The sequence below is a fragment of the Schistocerca serialis genome, chromosome 4 (assembly GCF_023864345.2).
Source record: "Schistocerca serialis cubense isolate TAMUIC-IGC-003099 chromosome 4, iqSchSeri2.2, whole genome shotgun sequence".
Taxonomy (NCBI): Eukaryota; Metazoa; Arthropoda; class Insecta; order Orthoptera; family Acrididae; genus Schistocerca; species Schistocerca serialis.
Genome location: NC_064641.1, coordinates 778,856,405 through 778,878,522, shown reverse-complemented (window position 1 = coordinate 778,878,522; position 22,118 = coordinate 778,856,405). Strand labels below are relative to the sequence as shown.

Sequence of the window (22,118 nt, the reverse complement as noted above, 5' to 3'; positions counted from 1 at the left end):
TTTAAGATGATAAGGAAAGTCCCATGTCCAATCAGTAAGGGCGTCAGCATACAAAACTTCACAAAATTGGACAAACTTAAGAGCCAGCACACTTGTATTTATGTAACATTGAGTATTATAGAAAGTATTTCTGTTCATTTAGTAATAAAATTCCACAACATTTTAAAAAATATGAAGATTAAAAAATTAGGACACTGCAAAAGGTGAATCTGCTATACATTGTTTTCATCACTGGGGGCCTTTACTAACTCCGCTGTGCTGAATTTCGAAGTGTATCAAATGTAGTTTTGTTACAGTGTGTTCCACTCCATGTATAATCATTCACCCGGATCATACATGTGTCAACTTTTACCGTAAAAATATATTGTAGTCACTGTTTTTGAAGTTAATCACTGTAGTGGACTTGTGACTTCTTCGCATTTTGTAATGGATGGGTCCTGAAAGCTCCAATGTATTCAAGCTAGTAAACTTACGTAATCAGTTTTGTGATAGCTCTTCTGTATTATAATCATGACATTTCTACTGTACAGCCTCATGTATGACTGTGGGTGAACAGGTCGTTCTCAACTTACAGCTCACAATAGATTACAACATGTGTTCCTTTACCGATTTGATATTACAGTAAGACAGTTCTTATGTTTAATCCCCAGTTGTTCCAGTGTTGATGTTATCACTGCTGCCTTTGCTCGATGATGTCCAAGGCACTGCCAAGGTGCAACACCCAAGCATAAATAGGCCTGCTCAGCAGGTGGAGATGCACACATGCCATTGTGTGTTGTCGATGTTTTAAGCTGACGTCTTTTGCACCCAGTCTGCACATACAGCAAACCAAAACATAAACAGTGAGATGTTCCACACTTAACCCCCACCTAAAAAACATTCCTGGTTTCTGAAAACACATTTAATCAGCCTGAGTGGTTAGAAGTGGAACATGTTGTTCCACAAAATTGACTTGTTTCACCTCAGCTTCTACACCAAATTACCTAATGTTATGATCTTCTGAAGGCTTTAATTGCTAATATGTTATTAATTGATATTTAATTATAATAAATACTAAAAAGTATGATGTTTTTTGATGGGTCTTCAAAATGCTGTTTCCTTATAATGGGATACTTTCATAACAGGTAAGTTATGACATGAAAATAACTAAATACAAAAATTCTTCAACCACTAATGTGACATTTCTTGTCATGTTATTACAGCAAATCACACCAATAATAATTTTCAAGAGTGCGCCATTTATGGACTTAAAGCAAAAACGAAAAATACAATGTGGTGTTTTCACATTTCTGCTTGTGATGTAGAGCATATTTTTGCCTTCCATTGATTCAGCCTTTTGTAGCATGTTGCCAAAACATTGCATACCTTATTTTGTGCTTCACACAATATAATGGGTGCTCATTGTGAAATAACAGGAAGTGACATCATGATACTCTTACAGCTCCATGTCACCATTAGCTAATTTCTCGTATGTGAAAATGGGTTACCATTGCAATAATTAGTTTTTAAACATTTAATTTATAAGTAAAATAAGCATACAAAATGTATTAAACTATATTTTTATAGACTTATCTCAGCTTTTATCTTAGGTTGATGTTTCTCTGTCTGAAGTATAAACAATTGAATTTTTTTTCATTGTATGGTACCTCTTTTCCTTTCAGAAATCTTAGTGTGATGGAGCAGTTATTATTAAAATCTGTGGCCGCTGTTGTGCAGGACACAGGCATTGAAAAATGCACCTTCAAGAAAGTGTATACCTATTTGAGAACACTCTCCACATTTGATGGTAAGTCAGAATGACGTGATCACCAAATTAAAACGTGCAACTAGTAGTTACAAAATATCACAAATTCCAGGGTCCATCCAGTCCTTTGTTTGGACTTTTTGTATATCAATACCAATGTGGCATTTGAAAAGGAGAAAAGCCAAGCACAAACAATGCATTGCCCTCTGTTTAAATCACACCCACTTTTGTCAGTAATATTGTGTCTTTTCTGTGGCCTGCTGACTCATATTTATTTTTTATGTTACAGTAAAGTCTCAGCAAGTTTACCATAAGTCTGAGCCTAATAATAATAATAATAATAATAATACAGGGTATCAATCATCCATTTATTTCCCTCACCTGCTCATAGTGCAATACCTGTTGAACCACTCTTCCCCCTTAGTTGTGTTTGTGTCAGTGACACTACACATATACTTCTCCAGGTTTTTAAGTGTTTACACAAGCAATCCTTTCATTGGAAGTGGTATTTTAGGTGTTTGTCATAGTCATTACAGCACAACATTGTTTTGTTTTATTTTTTTTGTTTGTACCCCTTCTAAAAATGAGTGCTGCAATGGAGAAAATGAAATTTGTGTCTTTGAATGTTAAGTTAGAAGGATTGAAACAAGTTGACAAAGGAGAAACGATAAGAAAAACTTGCTCTCAAATACAGGGCAACAATGTCACTGTTGTTGACTAGCGAAGAAACTGACTTAGATTGGCACAGTTTTCTTCAAAGAAATGCTCTGTAAGCTCTCTTAGCCAAAATAAAAATACTGTAAATAATTAAGAGTTTGCAAAAACAAGTAAGGCATTTTTAATTTGGCATATGCGACAAAGACAGAAGGGGCTCTGATTTGTGGCCCAGTCTCGCAGGAGGAACCTTTGGTGTGTGTGTGTGTGTGTGTGTGTGTGTGTGTGTGTGTGTGTGTTTTATTTTTAAGGGAGATGACGGTTTTGCCACTAATGTGGGTTGGCTCGACAGGTGAAAGAAGAGGTATAGAATGTGTCAAATATATGCGGAGACAGATGCTCTGGTGACTGAGGCCATTTTGGCAAGTATTGTATAGTTTTTAAAAAATCATAACTGAAGAAAATTTATCTAATCAAAAAATTACAACTGTGTCAAAACTGTTTTAAACTTCAAAATGTTGCTGGCAAAAATGCTTGCTTCTCATGAAGAAAAAAGTGCTCCTGGGCACAAAAAAGTAAAGAGCAGCTCACAGTTATGGAAGCATCAAATGCAACAGGAAACAAAAAAATAACACTGGAATGAGATTTTCACACTGCAGCAGAGTGTGCGCTGATATGAAACTTCCTGGCAGATTAAAACTGTGTGCCGGACCGAGACTCGAACTCGGGAGTTTGAGTCTCGGTCCGGCACACAGTTTTAATCTGCCAGGAAGTTTCAAAAAAATTACACTGTTTGTGATGGGTAAGTCTGACAAGCCAAGAACATTCCAAGAATGTCACCATGGCAGCTCTTCCACTTATCTACATGCATCAAAATAATACCTGGATGAATCAGAAAAACTTTAAAAATTGGTTTTTGAACTTATTTGTACCAGAGTGCAAAACTGTTTTAAAGAGAAAGGACTGTCATGAAAAGCTATTTTGACAATGGATGATGCATTCTCACCTGCAAGCGTGGAAGAACTGTAGTGTGACGGAATTCACATCTTGTTTCTCCCATCAAACATTACCAGTTTGATTCAGCAAATGGATGAGGGTATTGTAGAATGCCTGAAGAAAAAGTGTCATGAACGATTGCTACAATCAGTTTTGTATTTGGAAGATAATGAAAGCATTGCAGGACCTTTAAAGAAATTGACTGTAAAGGACATTCTATATTGGATCAGTGAGTCTTGGAGCAAGATAATCAGATACAATTTCTAAGTCATGGAGAAAAATTCTACAGGAAAGTAGGCCCAACACAGAAATGGAAAGTTTGACAATGAGGGTGATCACAGATTCTGTGATTCAATGAGAAGACTCTTCTATAATTGACATGATGAGGCCAAAACTGTACCAATGATGGGACACGCCTAAGGCTGCGCTGCACGTGAGGCCACATGCGCTATGTGGAACAGCAGCTTGAGGTGACACCAACCACAGGAAAATGTTGCAGATTCACCAAGCAAAAGACACTCCTCCATTATTGCATGAAGTAAATTGTTACCAGACTTACGTTATAACCTTTATTTTGCCAATGTAGACACCTACATAAACTATATTCTTTACAGCATCATTTTGTTTCTTTTTCCCTCATAAATTTAAAGTCCATGTTTTCAGTAGTTTGAAGTGGTTCCATTCATCTCAAAACTATTGTGACTCAGCTGTACTTTTTTTGTATATCAGATTTAATGCATTCAAATAAGTTTCATGAAAATATTTCCATTAGTTAGTTGACAAAAATATATCTTTTACTTTCTTTGCATCAGTGGTTAATACGTCGCTTTAGCGTAACTTTCAAGAAAGAAGTATCCTGAGTAACACACACACACACACACACACACACACACACACACACACACACACACACACACACACACGCTTCCAAGTGATAGAAACATGCCTGTCCTTAGATATTATGGTAAGTCAGATTGTAATCTAATCTAATCTAATTGCGTCATTTAGGATGGATTCTTAAGTATTTCTCATCGAAGTAACTATCTTAAATTGTGTAACTGGGAGAGGTAGAGCTCATCCATTAGCATTGTAGTGATAACAGATCTCAAGGATAATGCTGTCCTCAATGCTGCGGTAACTTCGCTGGGCATGGTCCTATAGTTGGAAGTTGTATATGCTCGCCTTCCTCTGACATTTGAAATGACATATCCAGCGAGTTACAGGGGGGATTGTACAGAGGTGTCCAAAATTAAAGCAGCAAACCAAAATTTTGTAAGGTTGCATTTATTTTGCCACAAAACAGTATAATCAGGTGATAGTAAGGTAGAAACAATACAAAGAATACAGAACGTAAGCAACTGCAGTATACTTAACAGTAGACAAAAATGTTCTTCATTTTTTCCAACTTAACAGATTTACACACACGTTCCGACAAGTGGTTAATGCACTCATTATGGCATGTGAACTCTGGCAGCAATACAAGACTGACAAATTACTGGGCATGCTCTGAATGAAGTCATCAATCTCATGTTGAGGCAATAACTCCCATTCTTCTTGCAGCGCTGCTTGCAAGTCTTGGAGAGTGGGTGGTGGTTGCTGACGTGATGCAACCTGTGTCCCTAGTGCATCCCGATGTACTCTATGGGATTCAAATTTGGGAAGAGCAGGCCATGCCATGTGTGCAATATCTTACATTCCCAAGAAAACATCAACCACGTGTGCTATATGAGGTTGAGCATTATCGTTCAGCAATGCAAAGTCTGGACCCACAGCACCTTACAACAGCCGCACATGAGGTTCCAAGAGCTCGTCACATTAGCTGACAGCAGTTAAACCTTGCCTATTTAACCATACAGTTTCATGAAGAGGTGTTTGAGTGGTTAACATAATCCGTGCCCACACCATTAAGGATCATCCTCAAATCAGTCTCTTTCCACAATGGTTGGGTCCCTAAATAGTGTTCCACATTCCCTCCAGATGTAAATCTGTCGAGAATCATTGTACGGACCAACAGACCAAATCAGGGCTCATCTGTGAAAAGAACATTGGCCCACTGTCGGACTGTCCAGGTGGCATGTTGATGGCTCCACTCTAGATGTTCCCTTCTGTGAAGATGCACCAGAGGGACACATTCAGCAGGTCTGTAACAACAAAGGTCACTCTGCTAAAGCCTACTGTACACCATTTGCCTTGCTACAACATGTCCAGTGGATGCTGCGAGGTCAGATGCCAGTTGCCATGCAGTACTAAGGTGGTACCGTCGTACCCTTACTGCCAAATAATGGTTCTCTCTTTCTGATGTTACACATGGTCAGCTCTGCCCCAGTCTTCAGTATACAGTTTCGATCTCTCTAAACTGTTGCCACATCTGAAAAAACAACAGAACCAATCACATTAAGCCACCGGGCCACATCAGTTTGCGACTTTCCTGCTTCCATTTTTCCCATGGCCTTCCACTGCAGAGTACCTGGTAGGCATCTTCTCTGTGCAATACTGCCCTGTCTGTGACTGTGTACGCAGCAATTGTGGATGTGGGACTATCCAGCAAACACTATCCCGTTTGATAGATGCCCCAACGTCATCGTTGGTGTGGTTGTCTGGTGACCGGAATACCATCGTTTGTGCAGGACAGGATTGCAGTTTGTATGATTATATTGTGAATTAGACACAGGACAGAGATAGTGGTTTGTTGCTTTAATTTTGGAGACCGGTATAGTTTAACATGAACTCTAAATGATGGTGAAGCTGGATGTTTTTCACGTCAGCAAATCATTGCCAGAGGCAAAAGAAGTTTTATCTGACTGAAAGAATCATAGAACTGATAGAGGACTCAGTCCAGAACTTTGGTTTTTAGTCTGGCTCCTACCCACTGAACTACATACCATGCAAAATAAAATGATGAGGCCATGTCAAGTGAGCGAATAGTATTAATATTTCTGTTCATTTGTGAACCTTTAATATGGCTTAAGACAAGTGTTTCACTTGCTTTTGACTGTTATCACAGTGTGCTTCAAAAAATGCATATAAAATGGATGAATTGTGATCAGTCTGTTGATCTCTCGCTGTGGACAGTTTTTAACTTCAGAATATATTGACGATAAAATAATAATAATAATAATAATAATATCACTTATTTCATTTAGACACACTGTCCTGTGGCAATTAGAGTTTATTTGTATTATGAACTATCCTCATATTTTTCAAGAAATGATTAAGCAGAATTGCAGATCATTTTCTGGGGATAGTAGAATGAGGATTTGATGTACATGCACATCATGCTTACATTTTTCCAATGAAATAGATCCAGAATATTTTTATTATGTTTCTGACATCCTATGCATTTGATGTATACGCAGTGTTGAGGAATTTGGCACTGAGGTTCATTTGATAAATTTTTATTTAAGGGGAACAGGACTCAAAAGGCTATTGGACCAACTTGATTAGGTTTCTTATGGTTTCTGTAAATAACTTCAGGTGAATACTGGAATGCATAATACAATAAAATGAACATTGATTCTCTCCTATTCTCTATTCTTCAATTTTTCAATTTAGTTAGCATTCCATAGAGGCAGAGTTCAGAGTGAATGGTTCACCCACCTCATATTTTCCAATTAATTCCTTCTTCCATTTCAGCCTATATTTATGATTATAACTGAAAGTTGGAGCTACATTTACTTTCTATACCATAATATGTGCTATTCACACCGGTTATCTGAATTAGACTGAATAGTAACCATTAGTAGTGAGTCCCTTTGTGCTACAATGACCAAGTGATAATTGCTTATGATAGCCTTCTCCACTAAAGTCAAACGATGCGGATCTCAGCAATTATGGTAGTATGTAACAACGCTGAAATGTCTACAAAAAAGCAGAAACATAACAAACAATGCTTGAAACCTACACACACTGAGCAAAGCCATAACCTAATAATCATTCCATATCTTAATGGTTTATCATGCAAAATGAGCCATGGGACATGAAACTGACTAATCTTATCTGTCGGTTACCTAAATTTCTGCTGTTTCAAGTTGCAGTTGTCTGTTAATTCAACCTGCTGTAATGTACCTATGTGTAACATCTCAATATATATAATCTAACAGTTCAGATTGTATACTTATTCAATATTTTTCTCTAGTGGATAAATCATGACTGGAAAGATTGTAATTAGAAAATGTTCAGGTGTTACTCTAATTGCAGAGAGAAGAGGTGAAAAATGTGAGCTTCATATAGTGGGACTAAGAAAACCTATAATGACGCAGCTAAACTGTAGCTTGTGAAATTAATTTTAAGAAAAAAACAAAGATCCTTATGTTCAAGTCATTTGGAGTGTTCTGCCCACTTATCAATCAGAAGAATGTTCTCAGTAAAAAAAAAACTAAAACAAAGAAGCAGCATATTCTTGTAGATGAAATTGTATGCTGACTTTACAAGATAAAATTACAGTGACAGAAAATAAAAGAAAAATGGAAATTAAAAAGTTGTGATGCTATAGAGAAGTAATTAACAGGACACGGTCACATGAAGAGGCTACTGACAGAGAAGCTGCCACAAATACATTGAAAATGCATTCTTGTGATGAAAGTAACTGTAAAAACAGCGAAAAGATGGATGGAGGGTTGCTATAACGAGAAGCAGCTCACATCAGGATGACTGGCAAAATATGAAATTGTGTCACTTAAGATACGAGAAATGACCTTTGATGCCATAAAAAAATAGTCCTTGGATAAATGTGGTTCACAGATTAAATACAACATTCTCTCTAAAGAAGCATTCATGAAAATAAAAGTTTTTGGCTTTCAATAACTTATTACTTCCAAATGATAAAAAATTTATGTTGTACACTTCTCTCTCGCAAACTTTTTAGAAAATTGCAAGCATTACATAGATCTATAAACGGACAGTGTTTATCTCATTTTCTGAAAATGACATTGAAGTGGTAAAAAGGTAGTAAAAAACAGAACATGATAAACCTGCATAATGTTTTGATACTTTATCTATATTAGTAAACTGCTAACACCACCCAGTTGTAGTTGCAGGTTGCCTAGCTAACGATAACCAAAACCAACAAAAATTTGATTTTCTGTATATCATATAATTTCTGACTGATTTTAAAAATTTAAAATGGTGCCATAATCTGCATATTAAGAAGTACACTCTTACATTAAAGGCTTAACAGTATAAGTAAAGTACTAAAATTAGAAACTGTATGTATGTACTGAGAAAATGTAATTCATGATGCACTGAGAAAATGTGACTCATAACGCACCCCTACAAAAACGCGCGCACGCACGTACACACACACACACACACACACACACACACACACACACACACACACACACACACAATATAAACAAGTTTGTCGCTGCTGCATTTTCAGTGTTTCTGCAGTAAAATGTCAGTATCAGACCTGACAATTTACTACCAGTGCTGTTCACAGCACATTTTGTACAGCATTCTCATATACCACTGAACATACCTGCAAAATTGTATCATTGTACGGCACATATTTCTGGAGATATGATGTCATAAAATGTGGTGTCCATGCATAACTTCAAATATTTAACACATTAATTCATTTGCAAAGTAATCGGATGTTTGAAGCTGTTTTGTACATTGCAGTTCACCTCTTTAAAGAATCCTGGATGGGTTATGGGTTAAATACTAACTCATCTGTTTACCATGTTGTATTTGTTACTAACCTAAAGTGTGTATTTTGTTTCCACTTATTTACTTAAAACTGCCCTATTGTGTGGGTATATAAACATACCTATAATGAGGAAAAGCTAACTGAATTTGGTGCATAGTGGTTTTAATTTATTTTCATTTATCTCAGTTTCTGTGGAAGGAACCGTTCTGCTTTACATCAGACTCATTATTTATTCGGTACTTCTGTAGTTTTCCCAGTTTTTAATGTGTAACCTTACTTTCTTAACAGGAGAAACGACTCTATTGGTAATTTACTTTCTTAGGCATTTCTTGTCACTTATAGCTTTTTTCACATCTGTAAAATATTTGTGCATGTGAAAAATTCCAGTAGCCCCATGGCATGTGATCCACGTTAAGCCATTAAGTTCTCTTATAACTGGTTGAAGACAATTCAAAGGGCAGAGGAAGGAAAGGGCACATCACATCTGACAAGATGATGCCTATATTCAAGCTGGTATACGATGATCTCTGACAACTGCAGTGCGTTAGGTGCGGCAGCATCGCATGCGTACGTCAGACTATCACATAATACGATTTTGTAATTGTCACGATAGCAACATCTCAGTGTTGCCAGAGTTCCATGTAAGTGTTTCTTGTTTTCAATCAGTGTTAAGCACATATTGCTAAAGAGGTTTGCGTATGTTTATTACACAGATTGTGTAACTGAGTTTCTTGTCATTTATTGAAATAAGGGCTTCTCTTAGTGCAGGAAAGACTAGTTTGGAATAGGCTTTGTGCTCTAAGATCCATCATGCTGATTTATATTCAGATTACTACTTTGAAGGAATAGGGCAATGGTTCGTCCTTTGATAGCAGCCAGTAACATAATTGACAGAGCAACGAAAGCTCGAATTGCAGTACAGTCACATGCCTTTGAGCAACGTTGGAACCATTTGCACCTTGTCAGTAAGAGTGGTCTGCCTCATTGAGTGATTGTATTCTCACCGAGATAAGGCAGTTGCATTGTTACCTTTGTCTTAGTATCAACGATTCTTCATTCACTAGACCTAAATTTACAGTACTTATATTTGCATCAGTGCTGTGCAACTTTATTTAATAATACTTGTGCAGATGTCAAATAAGTTACAACGCAGTAAAAAGTTTGTACGTATAGTGAATATGCTTTCCAAACAGAGCAAAAATGGCAAAACGCAAGCATGTGATGTTGACAATCCACCAAAAACTGGACATCATAGGAAGAACGGAAACAATATTATGAGTGAATGTAATATTGCATCTTCAACTATATATGACATCGAAAAACGAAGATAACAGCTAGAAAAATTTGTGTCACAATCTGCTTGAGTTAAAAGTCTAGATGTCAGTCAAACCCTAAAAAACCGAAATTAGAAAGTCTAGACGAAGTTTTGTATAAGTGGTTCAGTACTAAAAAAGCAGAAGGAAAGCCAATAACAGAACCTATGTTAACTGAAAGCCCAATTTTTTTCGCGAGGAATTAAATCTCGCCTACAGTAGTTTTTTTTGTTCTCAGAAGGGTGGCCCGTAATTTTAAAATTTGTAATGACATCCATAAACTACTCTGAAGAGCCAAAGAAACTGGTATACCTGCCTAATATCATGTACAGCTCTCGCAAGCATGCGGAAGTGCCGCAACACGATGTGGCATGGACTCGACTAATGTCTGAAGCAGTGCTAGAGGGAATTGAATCTTGCAGGGCTGTCCATAAATCTGTAAGAGTTTGAGGGGATGGAGATCCCTTCTGCACAGCAGGTTGCAAGGCATCCTAGATATGTTCAATAATGATCATGTCTGGGAGTTTGGTGTCCAGCAGAAATGTTTAAACTCAGAAGAGTGCTCCTGGAACCACTCTGTAGCAATTCTGGATTTGTGGAGTGTCACATTGTCCTGCTAGAATTCTCCAAGTCCATCGGAATGCACAATGGATATTAACAGATGCAGGTGATCAGACAGGATGCTTATGTATATGTCACCTGTCAAAGTCGTATCTAGACATATCAGGGGTCCCAAATCACTCCAACTGCACATGCCCCACACAGGGCCTCCACCAGCTTGAACAGTCCCCTGCTGACATGCAGGGTCCATGGGTTCATGAGATTGTCTCCATACATCCATCTGCACGATAAAATTTGAAACGAGACTTGTCCAACCAGGCAACATGTTTCCAGTCATCAACAGTCCAATGTCAGAGCAGTCATCAAGGGTACACAAGTGGGCCTTCGGCTTCGAAAGCCCACATTGATGTTTCATTGAATGGTTCACATGCTGTTACTTATCGACAGCCCCGCATTGAAACCTGCGGAAATTTGTGGAAGGGTTTCATTTCTGTCACGTTTAATGAATCTCTTTAGTTGTTGTTGATACGGTTCTTGCAGGATCTTTTTCCAGCCACAGTGATGTCAGAGATTCAACATTTAATCGGATTCCGATATTCACGGTACACCCGTGAAATGGTCGTACAGGAAAATCCCCACTTCATTGCTACGTCGGAGATGCTGTGTCCGATCGCTCATGCGCCGACTACAACACCCATTCAGACTCACTTAAATCTTGATAACATGCCATTGTAGCACAGCAAACAATTTAACAACTGCACCAGACACTCATTGTCTTATATAGGCATTGCTGACTGTAGCGCCATAATCTGCCTGTTTACATATCTCTGTATTTGAGTCCACATACCTATACCAGTTTCTTTGGCACTTCAGTGTATATCTTTCTGGCGAAATAAAGTCAATTGATAAGACTGCTGCAGATGAGTGCAATACAGTATTTCAAAAACTTGTTGATGGGCATAAGTTGTCTCCACAGCAAATTTGCAGCATTGATGAGACAGGCCTGTTATGGCGGCGTTTGCCTAGTTCAACCCTAATGTGACCTGAGGAGTCCAGAAACAAATAACGGCAGAATAAATGTCTCAGTGTGTGGAAATGCTCCGGACAGCCATAAACTGTAGAAAGCATTTACTTTATACTGTTTTTCAAGTACAACCTTAATCTCCTTCAAAGTACTCTCCATTAGCATTAATGCACTTGGCCAAACATTCATTCCACTGTTGGAAGCACCTTTTAAATTCATTCTCTTTGATACCTGCTGGCACCTTCATAACAATGCATTTTGCATCTGCAACATCAACAAAACACTTCCCTTACAAGTTTCTCTTCATCCTTGGGAACAGGAAGAAAACCAAAGGTGCTAAATCTGGCGGACGGGCACTAAATCTGGCGGACGGGGCACGTGGGGACAAGGTAGTCATCTTCGTTGAGGCTAAAAACTGGCTAGCACTTGAGAGCTGTGTATGCATTGATCAGATCAGAAATTTTGCTGATTCTGTCCTCGCTTCGAGCAGTTGAAGGGTGACTGGAATGGGGCTAATCTTCAGTGACCATTTCTCCCTTTTTAAACCAAGAAAATCATTCTTACACTTGATTTTTACTAAGAGCATGTTCTTTGTAACCTGTTTGCATCAAAACAACAGTTTCTGCTGTATTCTTGCCAAGTAAATAACAAAATTTCACTGCCGCACACTGTTTGTAAGAAAATAGCCTCTTTCTCATGCCATGTCTGCACTGTATGTGCACTTGGAGGACCGCCAGAGAAACCACACCTGTCAGGTGACACTGCATGGCGAAATAAGTCTTGGAGAGGTCCTGCAACATTATTCTGGCAGTGCAACCCGGTACTACAAGTACAGGATGTGCATCATCACAGTTCCAATTTGTTTTGGGTCCCCCTTCATATGCCAGTTATTTACAATGTACGCACTGATGCCTGGGTAAAAGCAGAGTTGTTTAGACTGTTTGTTTCACCACTTTGTTACAGCTGTGAAAACATAATTAAATAAAAATTTGAAAGATAGGCTGACCTACAAATTATTAGACTGTTCTCATCATTGACAGTTGCCAAACTCCAGAATCGAAGTGTCTGTCAGGAAATTTTTTTCACCTATGTTCCTGCCAAGGTAACGTCACTAATCGACCCATGGACCGAGGGGTCATACAAAATTTCAAGTGCTGAGCAGAGGAATGTTTGTACAATAGTTGCTAAGCTCGGACTGCAGTGCCAGAGTGTTTCTACACAATTTTAACATTGAAAACACTCTTTTCTTGGCTGTAGTTGCTTGGGCCTCTGTGCAGGGTCTGGAGGAAAATAAGGCTCAAAGTGGTCGAAGTTGCAGTGGTGGAAAGCAATGTAAATGATGATGAGTCGACAGCTCATTACTCTGAATTTGTACGAGTGATAAATTCTGTGTCCAGGAATGAACTGCAGAGTGCATTGTCAACAGAAGAAGTTGATAAATGGATCGACATTGACAGAATTTAGCTATGGAAGAAGATCTGACAGATGATATGATATTATGAAGTGTTTTAAACCCACAGGCAGCACCAAAAACTGAAAATGATGAAGAAGAAACACCTACAATTTGCATCTCTTGGGCTGAGGCTTCGGAAGAATTAAACACGTTTGTGAAATTCACAGAGAGTAGCCAACAACACAATGCTCCTGAAGTCATGAATCCACAGATCATACGAAATAATTTATATCAGAAGAGAGGTAAATCCAAGAAACACAGTAGCATTTCTACAAAGTTCCAGAGGCCCCCAAGAGAAAATTTCAGATAAACTATTGGTAGTAGTTGCCCCTACATACTCCACACCGTCAAACATGTCAGATATGTGTGTTATTCCTAAAGATAGCAATTACAATTACATTGTTCCAAATTCTTGATTACAATTTTCATTAACCCCCAGGGAGCTCATGGTTCTTTCGTTAGTGTGTGTGTGTGTGGCGCCCCCAGAGCTCTGAGCTATTGCAGCCCATTCATCCTTCATGGGCAAAATTTCCTTCCCAATGGCCCTCCCCTCCTGCCTCGCTCCTTCCCCGCTGCTCCCCCTCCTCCTCTCGGTGTTTTTACTTATTGCCTATCCACCTGGCTTCCTGCATTCCTTGCAGTTTTGTTCCCCTTGCCTTTTTTCTTTCATCCTTCCATTTTGGTACTTTTGGTCCCCCTTTGGGGTTGGACTTCCCCTTCTAAATTTTCTCTCCATAGTGTGAACCATTTGGGGAAGAACTCCCTCTCTCACATGTACAACATAGATTCCTCTACCCCTTCCTTCCCCCCTCCACCTCACTAGGTTACCAGCACGTGTAGCCAGTCCAAGTGGTGGGGCTGTTACATACCCATCTGACTGAGCCGCCTGACAAAACAGGGATCACACTTCTGGTACCTGAGCTGTTGCCTCCCCAGTTAAGCCTAGTACTGGTTGCTTGTCGTCCGAGAGCATAAGAACTATTGGCAATGGCCACCATTCCAGATGGCCCGTGCTGTGGCTGGGTGGCACCCATGAGGAGAGCCCCTGATTGGAGTAGGTTTTATCAGGGCAGATGCTTTTTATATAAAGTGTACCAAGCTCCAAGAAATGTGGCCATTCTTCTATGGCCGTCTCTTCAGTTTGGTAATGGATCAGTGAATGTTGCTTCTTATGACTCTGCAGACTTCCTTCCCTGGCTACACACTGGGAGGGGGCCAGACTCTCTGGCTTGGGGTGAAACTCTTTCCCCACTACCTGGTTTGTACTAGGATGGACAAGGGCGCATTCACCACCACAAAGCTGTTAGTTTTTGTGGAGGCAAGTTTGGCGAAGTGTAGTCTCTCAATAAGATGCAGTCGGTTTCCCTGTTGATCAAAAATTCTGCTGTCCAATTTGCAGCTCTTTGTACCTGTGATCATCTTGCCGATGTCCTGGTATCCATTATGTCTCACCAGTCTTTAAACATGGTCCAGAGAGTCATTTTTCATAGGAACCTCATCTTCAAACTAATGAGGAACTACAGGCCAATCTGCAATGACGGGGCGTTCATTTTGCCTGGCGTGTGCAGAAAGTTCGCAAGGACAATAGCAGTGGCCTTTATTCTGGCTTTTTACCAGAGGTGGTCAAGCTTATATGTTATCAGTGTGATGTGGAGCCATATGTCCTGCCACCCATGAGGTGCTTTCAGTGCTTGCGTTTCGGGCATGTCTTCCCAATGCACAGCAGACCTTCTGTGTGGTGACTGTGGACACCCACTCCATGAAGAGAGACTCTGTGTTCCACCATCTGTGTGTGTTAATTGTCATGACCATCACTCTCCCTGCTTACCAGATTGCTTGGCTTATGAGAAAGAAAAGAGGATACTTTCAGTATTAGTCTCTGGATCGCTTATCTTACACTGAGGCTTGTCACAAATTTGACCAATTTCATCCTATATCGATGACTTATTTTTGCCTCTGGTACATTCTTACCCCATACTCTCTCTCCCTTATTCCTGTCCCAATCCCCTCTCCTCTCACCCTCCCCTGTGGCTCCCATCTCCCATCTCCTTTCCTCCAGGTGCCCCCCCCCCCCCCCCCTCTGCCACCCAGCCGAAGTAGTGCCCCCCTTCTTTGCGTCAGCCAGCGATAGGGCCCCTTCCTGGGACCCATTCCCCCAGCGTCTCCCAGGCCGGAGACCTGGAGACCTGCTACCACAAATCAGTTACAGGACACACAGTCTGTGCACCCCAAGGTCACCTGCTCTCTTTTGGTTTTGGGTTTTGCAGAACCCTGCTTTCTCTCTGTGCCCTACCCTTCTCAACTCAAGAAGAAGAAAAATAAAAGTCCCAGGACTGCAATGCCCCCCCAACACCCCACCTCTGCCAGTGCCCTTAGAGGTGCCATCTCCCCCTCACAACATGAGCCTGATCTCATATTTATGGATGTCATCCCGTCCTCATTGGTGACAGATGGTGACCCAGCGGCATCATTGGCTCCAGCCCATTCAGTTGCAGTCCCTTACTGCCTTCAATCCTTTTGTGGGTTCTGTGCTTTGTCTGAACCGGGTCAGCCATTTGAGGGCATTCGATGGCATCTGCACATTGGTCCCTATGTTAGTACATGGATCGCACTGCGTACCCCATTGGAAGCAGTTGCCACCCAGGTCCCCTTGGACTCTGCGGTCACAGTTTGCAGTCAGTCTCCTTCCTGACGGACCACCTACATCTGCTGCTCTAAGTGCCCTCCTTCAGCAACTCCCCCCTCCCTTCCTTCTCCTTGGGGATTTTAAGCCTATTACCCTTTGTGGAGCAGTGTTTTCTCATGTAGCCAGGGGCTCATCTTTGACCAATTTCTTGCCAACCATGACCTGTGTCATCTTATGGTGGTTCCCCTACTAATTTTAGTGCTGCATATGGCTCATTCGGGTCCTTGAATCTCGGGACCTTTTATCTCCTGACCAGTGTGGATTTTGGAAAAGACAGTCTCCAATTAATCATTTGCTTTGGTTTGAAACCACAGTTCAGCAGGCTATTTCTCAGCACTGCCATCTTGCAGTTTTTTCGATCCTTGTAAGGCCTATGACACAGCTTGGTACCATCACATCCTCTTTTCACTCTACAAGTGGGGTCTATGCGCCCCCCCCCCCCCCCCCCTCTCGATTTTTATTTTCCAGTTCCTGTCCCACAAGTCATTCAGAGTTCATGTTGGCACTGTTTCTTAGCTCTCCGGGGACCCTGCATGGCTCTGTATTAAATGTCCTTTTTCTCATGGACTTGGGCCGTCTGCTGGACTGTTGGTCACCTCTCCTCCCTATGCGGATGATTTCTGTATTTGGGCTAGCTCCCACTTGGTGGCCTTTGTGAAATGGGAACACCAGGGTACCATCCAGTACTCTAATTTGCAAACTCTCGCACAGTTTTTGATTCCCTTCCCATAAGACAAGAGTGGTGCATTTCTGTTGCTGTACTATGGTGTATCCTAATCTGGAGCTTTACCATGATGCCCAATGTCTTGACTGATCCTCCCCAGTTCTGTTCCTTGTCTTTTCCTTTTGAAAACAAGCTTACTTGGTTACCCCATATCCAACATCTGAAGGTTGGCTGTTTTCACAAACTCTATGTTCTTTGCTTCCTTGCCCACACCTCTTGGGGTGCAGATCGTTCAACCCTTCTCCGCCTTGACTAGGCATTAGTTCTGTCTTCTCTGGACTATGATTGTCAAGTTTATGGTTAAGCTGCCCCTTCCACCCTGCTGCTCTTAGACCCAGTTCACCATCATGGTATCCATTTAGCCACGGGTGCCTTTTGCACTAGCCCTGTCAACAGTCTTGACACTGGAACTCCTCTCCCTTCGATTTGGCGGTCCCAGCTCCTGGTTTGCTGTGCCATCACTATTCACTCTTCCCCTGTTCACCCCTTCTATTCTATTCTTTTCGCAGATTCGGGCCATCGTCCACCCGCTGCCTGCCCTTGGGCGGGTTTATCACTTGGGCTCCACTTCGCTACTCTCCACTGTGACTTCCTTCTCCCCTCCTTGTCCCCTTCCCCACATTCTCTCCTGACCACACCCCCTTTGGTTAGTTCCATGGCCCCAGATTTGGATGGACCTCTTCCAGGGTCTGAAATCCTCCACTGCTCCAATGGTGTTCCATTGTTTGTTCCAAACATTCTTACAGGAATTTCAGGATACCATTGTTTTTTACACTGATGGCTCTTCTGTTGGCATGGAACACCATCTCTTGTCTGCCATGTGTGGAGTATTTACTTTGGAATTGATGGCCATGTATTGGCCCTCTGCTTCATGAAACAGTCCTCACTAACCCGAGTTTTGTTATGTATGGACTCAGTGAGTGGCCTTCAGACTATTGTTTTTCACACCTCCCCTTGGTCTCTGCCATCTATGACTTTCTTGCTGATCTTGGTGATGCTGGTTGTTCAATTGATTTTCATTGGGTTCCTGGCCACATACGTATCCTGGGTATTGAACTTGTTGATCGTCTGACTGGGGAGAAGGCCGCCTACCCCAGTTCTCGATGATCCCTCCAGGCGCAGATTTGCCACTGTACATCAAATCTCTTTTTGCTCAATCATGTGGTAACTCTGGGGAACTACCCCCACCCCAGCTCGTCTAATAAACATCACACCATTAAGGAGTCTCCCACCATGTGGTGTTCTTTCCTCTGTCTCTCCCAGTGGCAGTCTATCATCCTCTCCTGTCTTTGCATTGGCCATATAGATATTTTACTCTACAGTGAGTGCAGGGTTCCATTCATGGTGATCCATATTTTGCTGGACTGTCCCCACCTTTTGGCCCCTTGCAGTAAATGTACCCTCCTACAATTATCACGATACAACAGGGCCAACACCAGGGAATGAAGATGATAGCAGACGATCTTCGCATGGTTGTGTCTGCCCTTGGCTTTCTTTGCGAAAGTGTCTTGTCCTATCAGGGAATAAGTTCTTGAATATTCCTCTGGAATTTTAGTCCCTCTGTTAGTGTGGGCATTGGTTATGGAGATCCTGACTTTGCCTCCATACCATCCAGGTACCTGCCTTTTCCTATATTTTGTCTGGTCTGATGTGCTGTCTTGTTTCCACTTTTCGTGTGTCTTCTTTTCCTGGTGTTGGCCCCATTGTATTGTGATAATGGTATGGTGTTGGTGTCAGGACAGGTCGATGGCGGTGCTGGTACCTCATCATCCGTAGCGTTTCTGTTTCTGGGGCACCCTTTCTCTCCCCATTTCCATCCAACCCCTCCTGTTCTTTCCTCTTCCTGCTGCCCTGATGTCCACTTTCCTTCCTCATTTTTACATTATCTGTTCTCCCTGACTGGACTGTGCTGTTTGTGTTATTCCTCCCTTGATTTCTGCCATCCTACATCATGGGACCGATGACCTCGCAGCTTGGTCCCTCTCCCAAATCAACCAACCATCATTACTTAGCTTGTTCTTGATATTTTAAAAATCAGTGGCACTTACTTTATTTTGTTTCTGGTGTACAAAAAATTTTTTGTTTATTGAACTTTTCTAAAACTTTGAGCCTTAAAACTAGTTTAATAAGCAGTACAATAATCTGCTATTAATTGAATTTTGTGTACAGAAAAGTAATACATACTTCTAATTTTTGATACTTTAATCTCACCTGTTATGTTTAATAAATAAAAGTTACATGTTTTGTATGTTAAAACTGTAGGTTTTGCTTATATCCCTTTTCTTAAACCAGGTTTTTAAAAATGACGATAATTCAGCACCGACAGATCCCCGAGCATGCCGGATAGTTGAGGTCTGGTTGTGTATGCATATTACAGCAGGAAAGAGTACCACATATAAAATCTTGATAGTTTCACTGTTAGAAAGTAATTTGTTTACTACGGGCAGTGCGACAAGCCTTTCTATTGTTTAGGAAAAATTGGCATCAATTCAGAGAATATAATATGGATGGATGAAACATGGGTTTACATGCATGTGCAAGATCAGACTAATGGACAGACAACACATCACATAACAATGAGTGTGCCTAAAGGGAAGGGTGGATGACTTATTATTGATCAAGAGGTCTCTGATTGGGATTTTATGCCTGGTACTAAGTTCTTTTTTCAGTAAAAAGAAAATAAATAAATAAACTAGATTACCATGAAGAAGTGACTGAGGATACAGTTAAAGAAAGGTTCATTACTCACTTCGTACCATATCTCAGTTCGGATAGTGTTTTTGTAATATATAATGCTCCATACTGTTTTGTTTTTGTTAAATAAGACCCAACTTGTTCACAAAGGAGGAGAAAATTTTGGGTTGGTTGAAGGAAAACAGTAAAGATACAAACCACAGAAAACACCATATGCAATTGATTCAGTAACACAGAACATGGGCTGCTTCAATGATATTGAACTTACCTGGGATTAAATTGAAGGACATGTCACAGAATGAAATAAAACATTTACACTCTGGGACACGGAGAGACGAGAACGAGGCAGTCACACAAATAGCCCAAGATAAAGGAAGAAGATTGGGAACCAATGTAGAATGAGATCAAGAGATCAAATGAAGGAGGCATCAGAGAAAAATCAGTTCCGAATATAGTAGTTTCTGAGATGAATACAACGGTGAAGATAGTGATGTCAGTGCAGTTGTAATAAAAATGCCAAACTAATTAAGACAATTGTGATGTTGACATTCTCTCATCATTGGTTATTTCATATGTACTATTCATGGTCTTTGCATTTCCTTGTGAATGTAAAGGTTTTGTGTGTGTGTGTGTGTGTGTGTGTGTGTGTGTGTGTGTGTGAGAGAGAGAGAGAGAGAGAGAGAGAGAGAGAGAGAGAGAGAGAGAGAGAGAGAGAGAGCCAGCCATTGTTTTGACACCACCATCACGCGAACAGTATTTCCCCTATGTATTTCTCTTTTTTGCAGTATCATTCCCAGTTCTCAGAAGTAAAAGATTGGGAGTGTATACAGAATTCCTTATATTTGTGGCATATGAACTTCACTGATTTATTGCACTCTCCAAAATGCCTTTAGATTGTGCTAATACTGTGGCATTTAGAGTGCAATTAGAAGACAAAAAGTGGACGAAACTGGGGCCTTCACTTTGAGCAAACAAGCCAACAGCATAAGACTTCTTGACAGGCTTACTGATACGAACGAATATTAAGATAAAAGTTGTTGTGGGGGGGAAAAGTATATGTTGCAGGCACTCAACCATTCACACTCTAATATCAAACATTGGGGAGTTGCTGCAAATTGTTTCTTATTGTAAGGTGCATTATAAATTGCAGTAACACAGCAGACAACTATTGCTACCTCACTCAGTTCTGTCAGCTATAAGTAAAGGCTCAAAAGTCTTACGAATGCTCACACACGTGTAATCCATAGTGCCCTGTACAAGATACCATCAGCTTCCGTAGTCGTTATTGCACAAGACATCAGAGAAACAATCACTTTGCCAGTCGCAGGCAGCACAGACCTTTAATACAGGCAGTTGAGATTGAAAGCTGGCAACACCACTGCTAGCTTTCAGGATATTCTTATGCTCATTTGACAATAATGAAGAATTTCAGTGAAGTTTGAGGACAGATTTACCTTACTGTACATAGGTGATAAAGCCAGTCATTCAGTTTACATAAGCCTTTTTCTCCCTGACCCAATATTAAGTTCATTTGTGTGTTCATTTTTCACAGCAGCTGTTATATGAAGTATTATATTGCTTTTCTTGTCCTAAGGGTATTGCGAACCAAAAAATATTTTCCGTAATGCATTTCACTTAACTGGTAAAACATCCACAGTATTGAGTGGTGTGAACTATTCCTTTTTACGTGTTGTGATGCCAAGTGTTTTCAATCCCCCCCTCCCCCCCTCCAATATTGGCAGCGGTTGAAGTTAAAATCTTGTTCCTAGTATGCCTATGACTGGAAAAGCAAAATAAAACTGGGCATATTATATTGGTCCCATGTACTAAGCAGCCATTGTTCGTGTCTCTGTTTTAATTTATTTTTCTTTACTTTAGGATCATAAAATTAATTCTGAACAGATATTTCTTTCCACACCTTTGTTACAGATACAGCTACAGAACAGGGAGTCGGAGATCATTCTTTCTAGAAACATACACTTGATGACTCCATTTTTACTCAGATAGAATGTTGCCTGCCATTACAATAGAACAATAACTTCAGCATTTCTTGTCTTTTGTTTTCAGGGATATCAGTGCCCTCCAGTACGAAGACTTTATCAATTATAGCCAAACTGGGGTGTTATGGTCTTCTACTGACAGAACACTCGAGAGCAGACATTTTTCAGTCAGTTATGTTGAATATCAACTCAGATGACTTGCATTTTGCTCTTCAGACCAATTCTTAATATACCAGTTGAATACAAATTGGCTATTGATATTATAAAAAAGAAAATGGAAGGCTCTGTTGTAAATTTGCTGTGAAATTTTATTTTTTGATAACATTAGTTTTACTGTTTTATATCATTTATTACTGTGCTAAAATAAAATTGCATTTTGCTGGAGATATCCTAGCAATTATATTAATCTGGGTATGTCATTCTGTAGTCATTTACTTTTATCCTTGATGTCCTCACTGCCAGCATAATGCCTTCCTTTGATTGTTTTATTTATGTTTGACGTAAGAAAAATGTTATTAAATCATGCAGCCAGGAAAGATGGTCCAACACTGTTATTTATTCACTGACAAAACATCCCCCACAGATTGGGTCTTATGAGCTAATGGAAGTGACATGCACT

General features: G+C 40.3%; 1 protein-coding gene across 1 annotated transcript in view; it reads left to right on the top strand.

The window, feature by feature from the left end:
• The window catches only part of LOC126473348 (origin recognition complex subunit 1), a 125,947-nt gene extending 104,067 nt beyond the window's left edge, over positions 1-21,880 (top strand). The window contains exons 9-10 of the mRNA XM_050100344.1: positions 1,662-1,786; positions 21,567-21,880. Coding sequence (XP_049956301.1) covers positions 1,662-1,786; positions 21,567-21,727 — 286 coding nt within the window. The 3' untranslated portion in view covers positions 21,728-21,880. The remainder of the gene's footprint in view (positions 1-1,661; positions 1,787-21,566) is intronic.
• Positions 21,881-22,118: the final 238 nt, after the last annotated feature.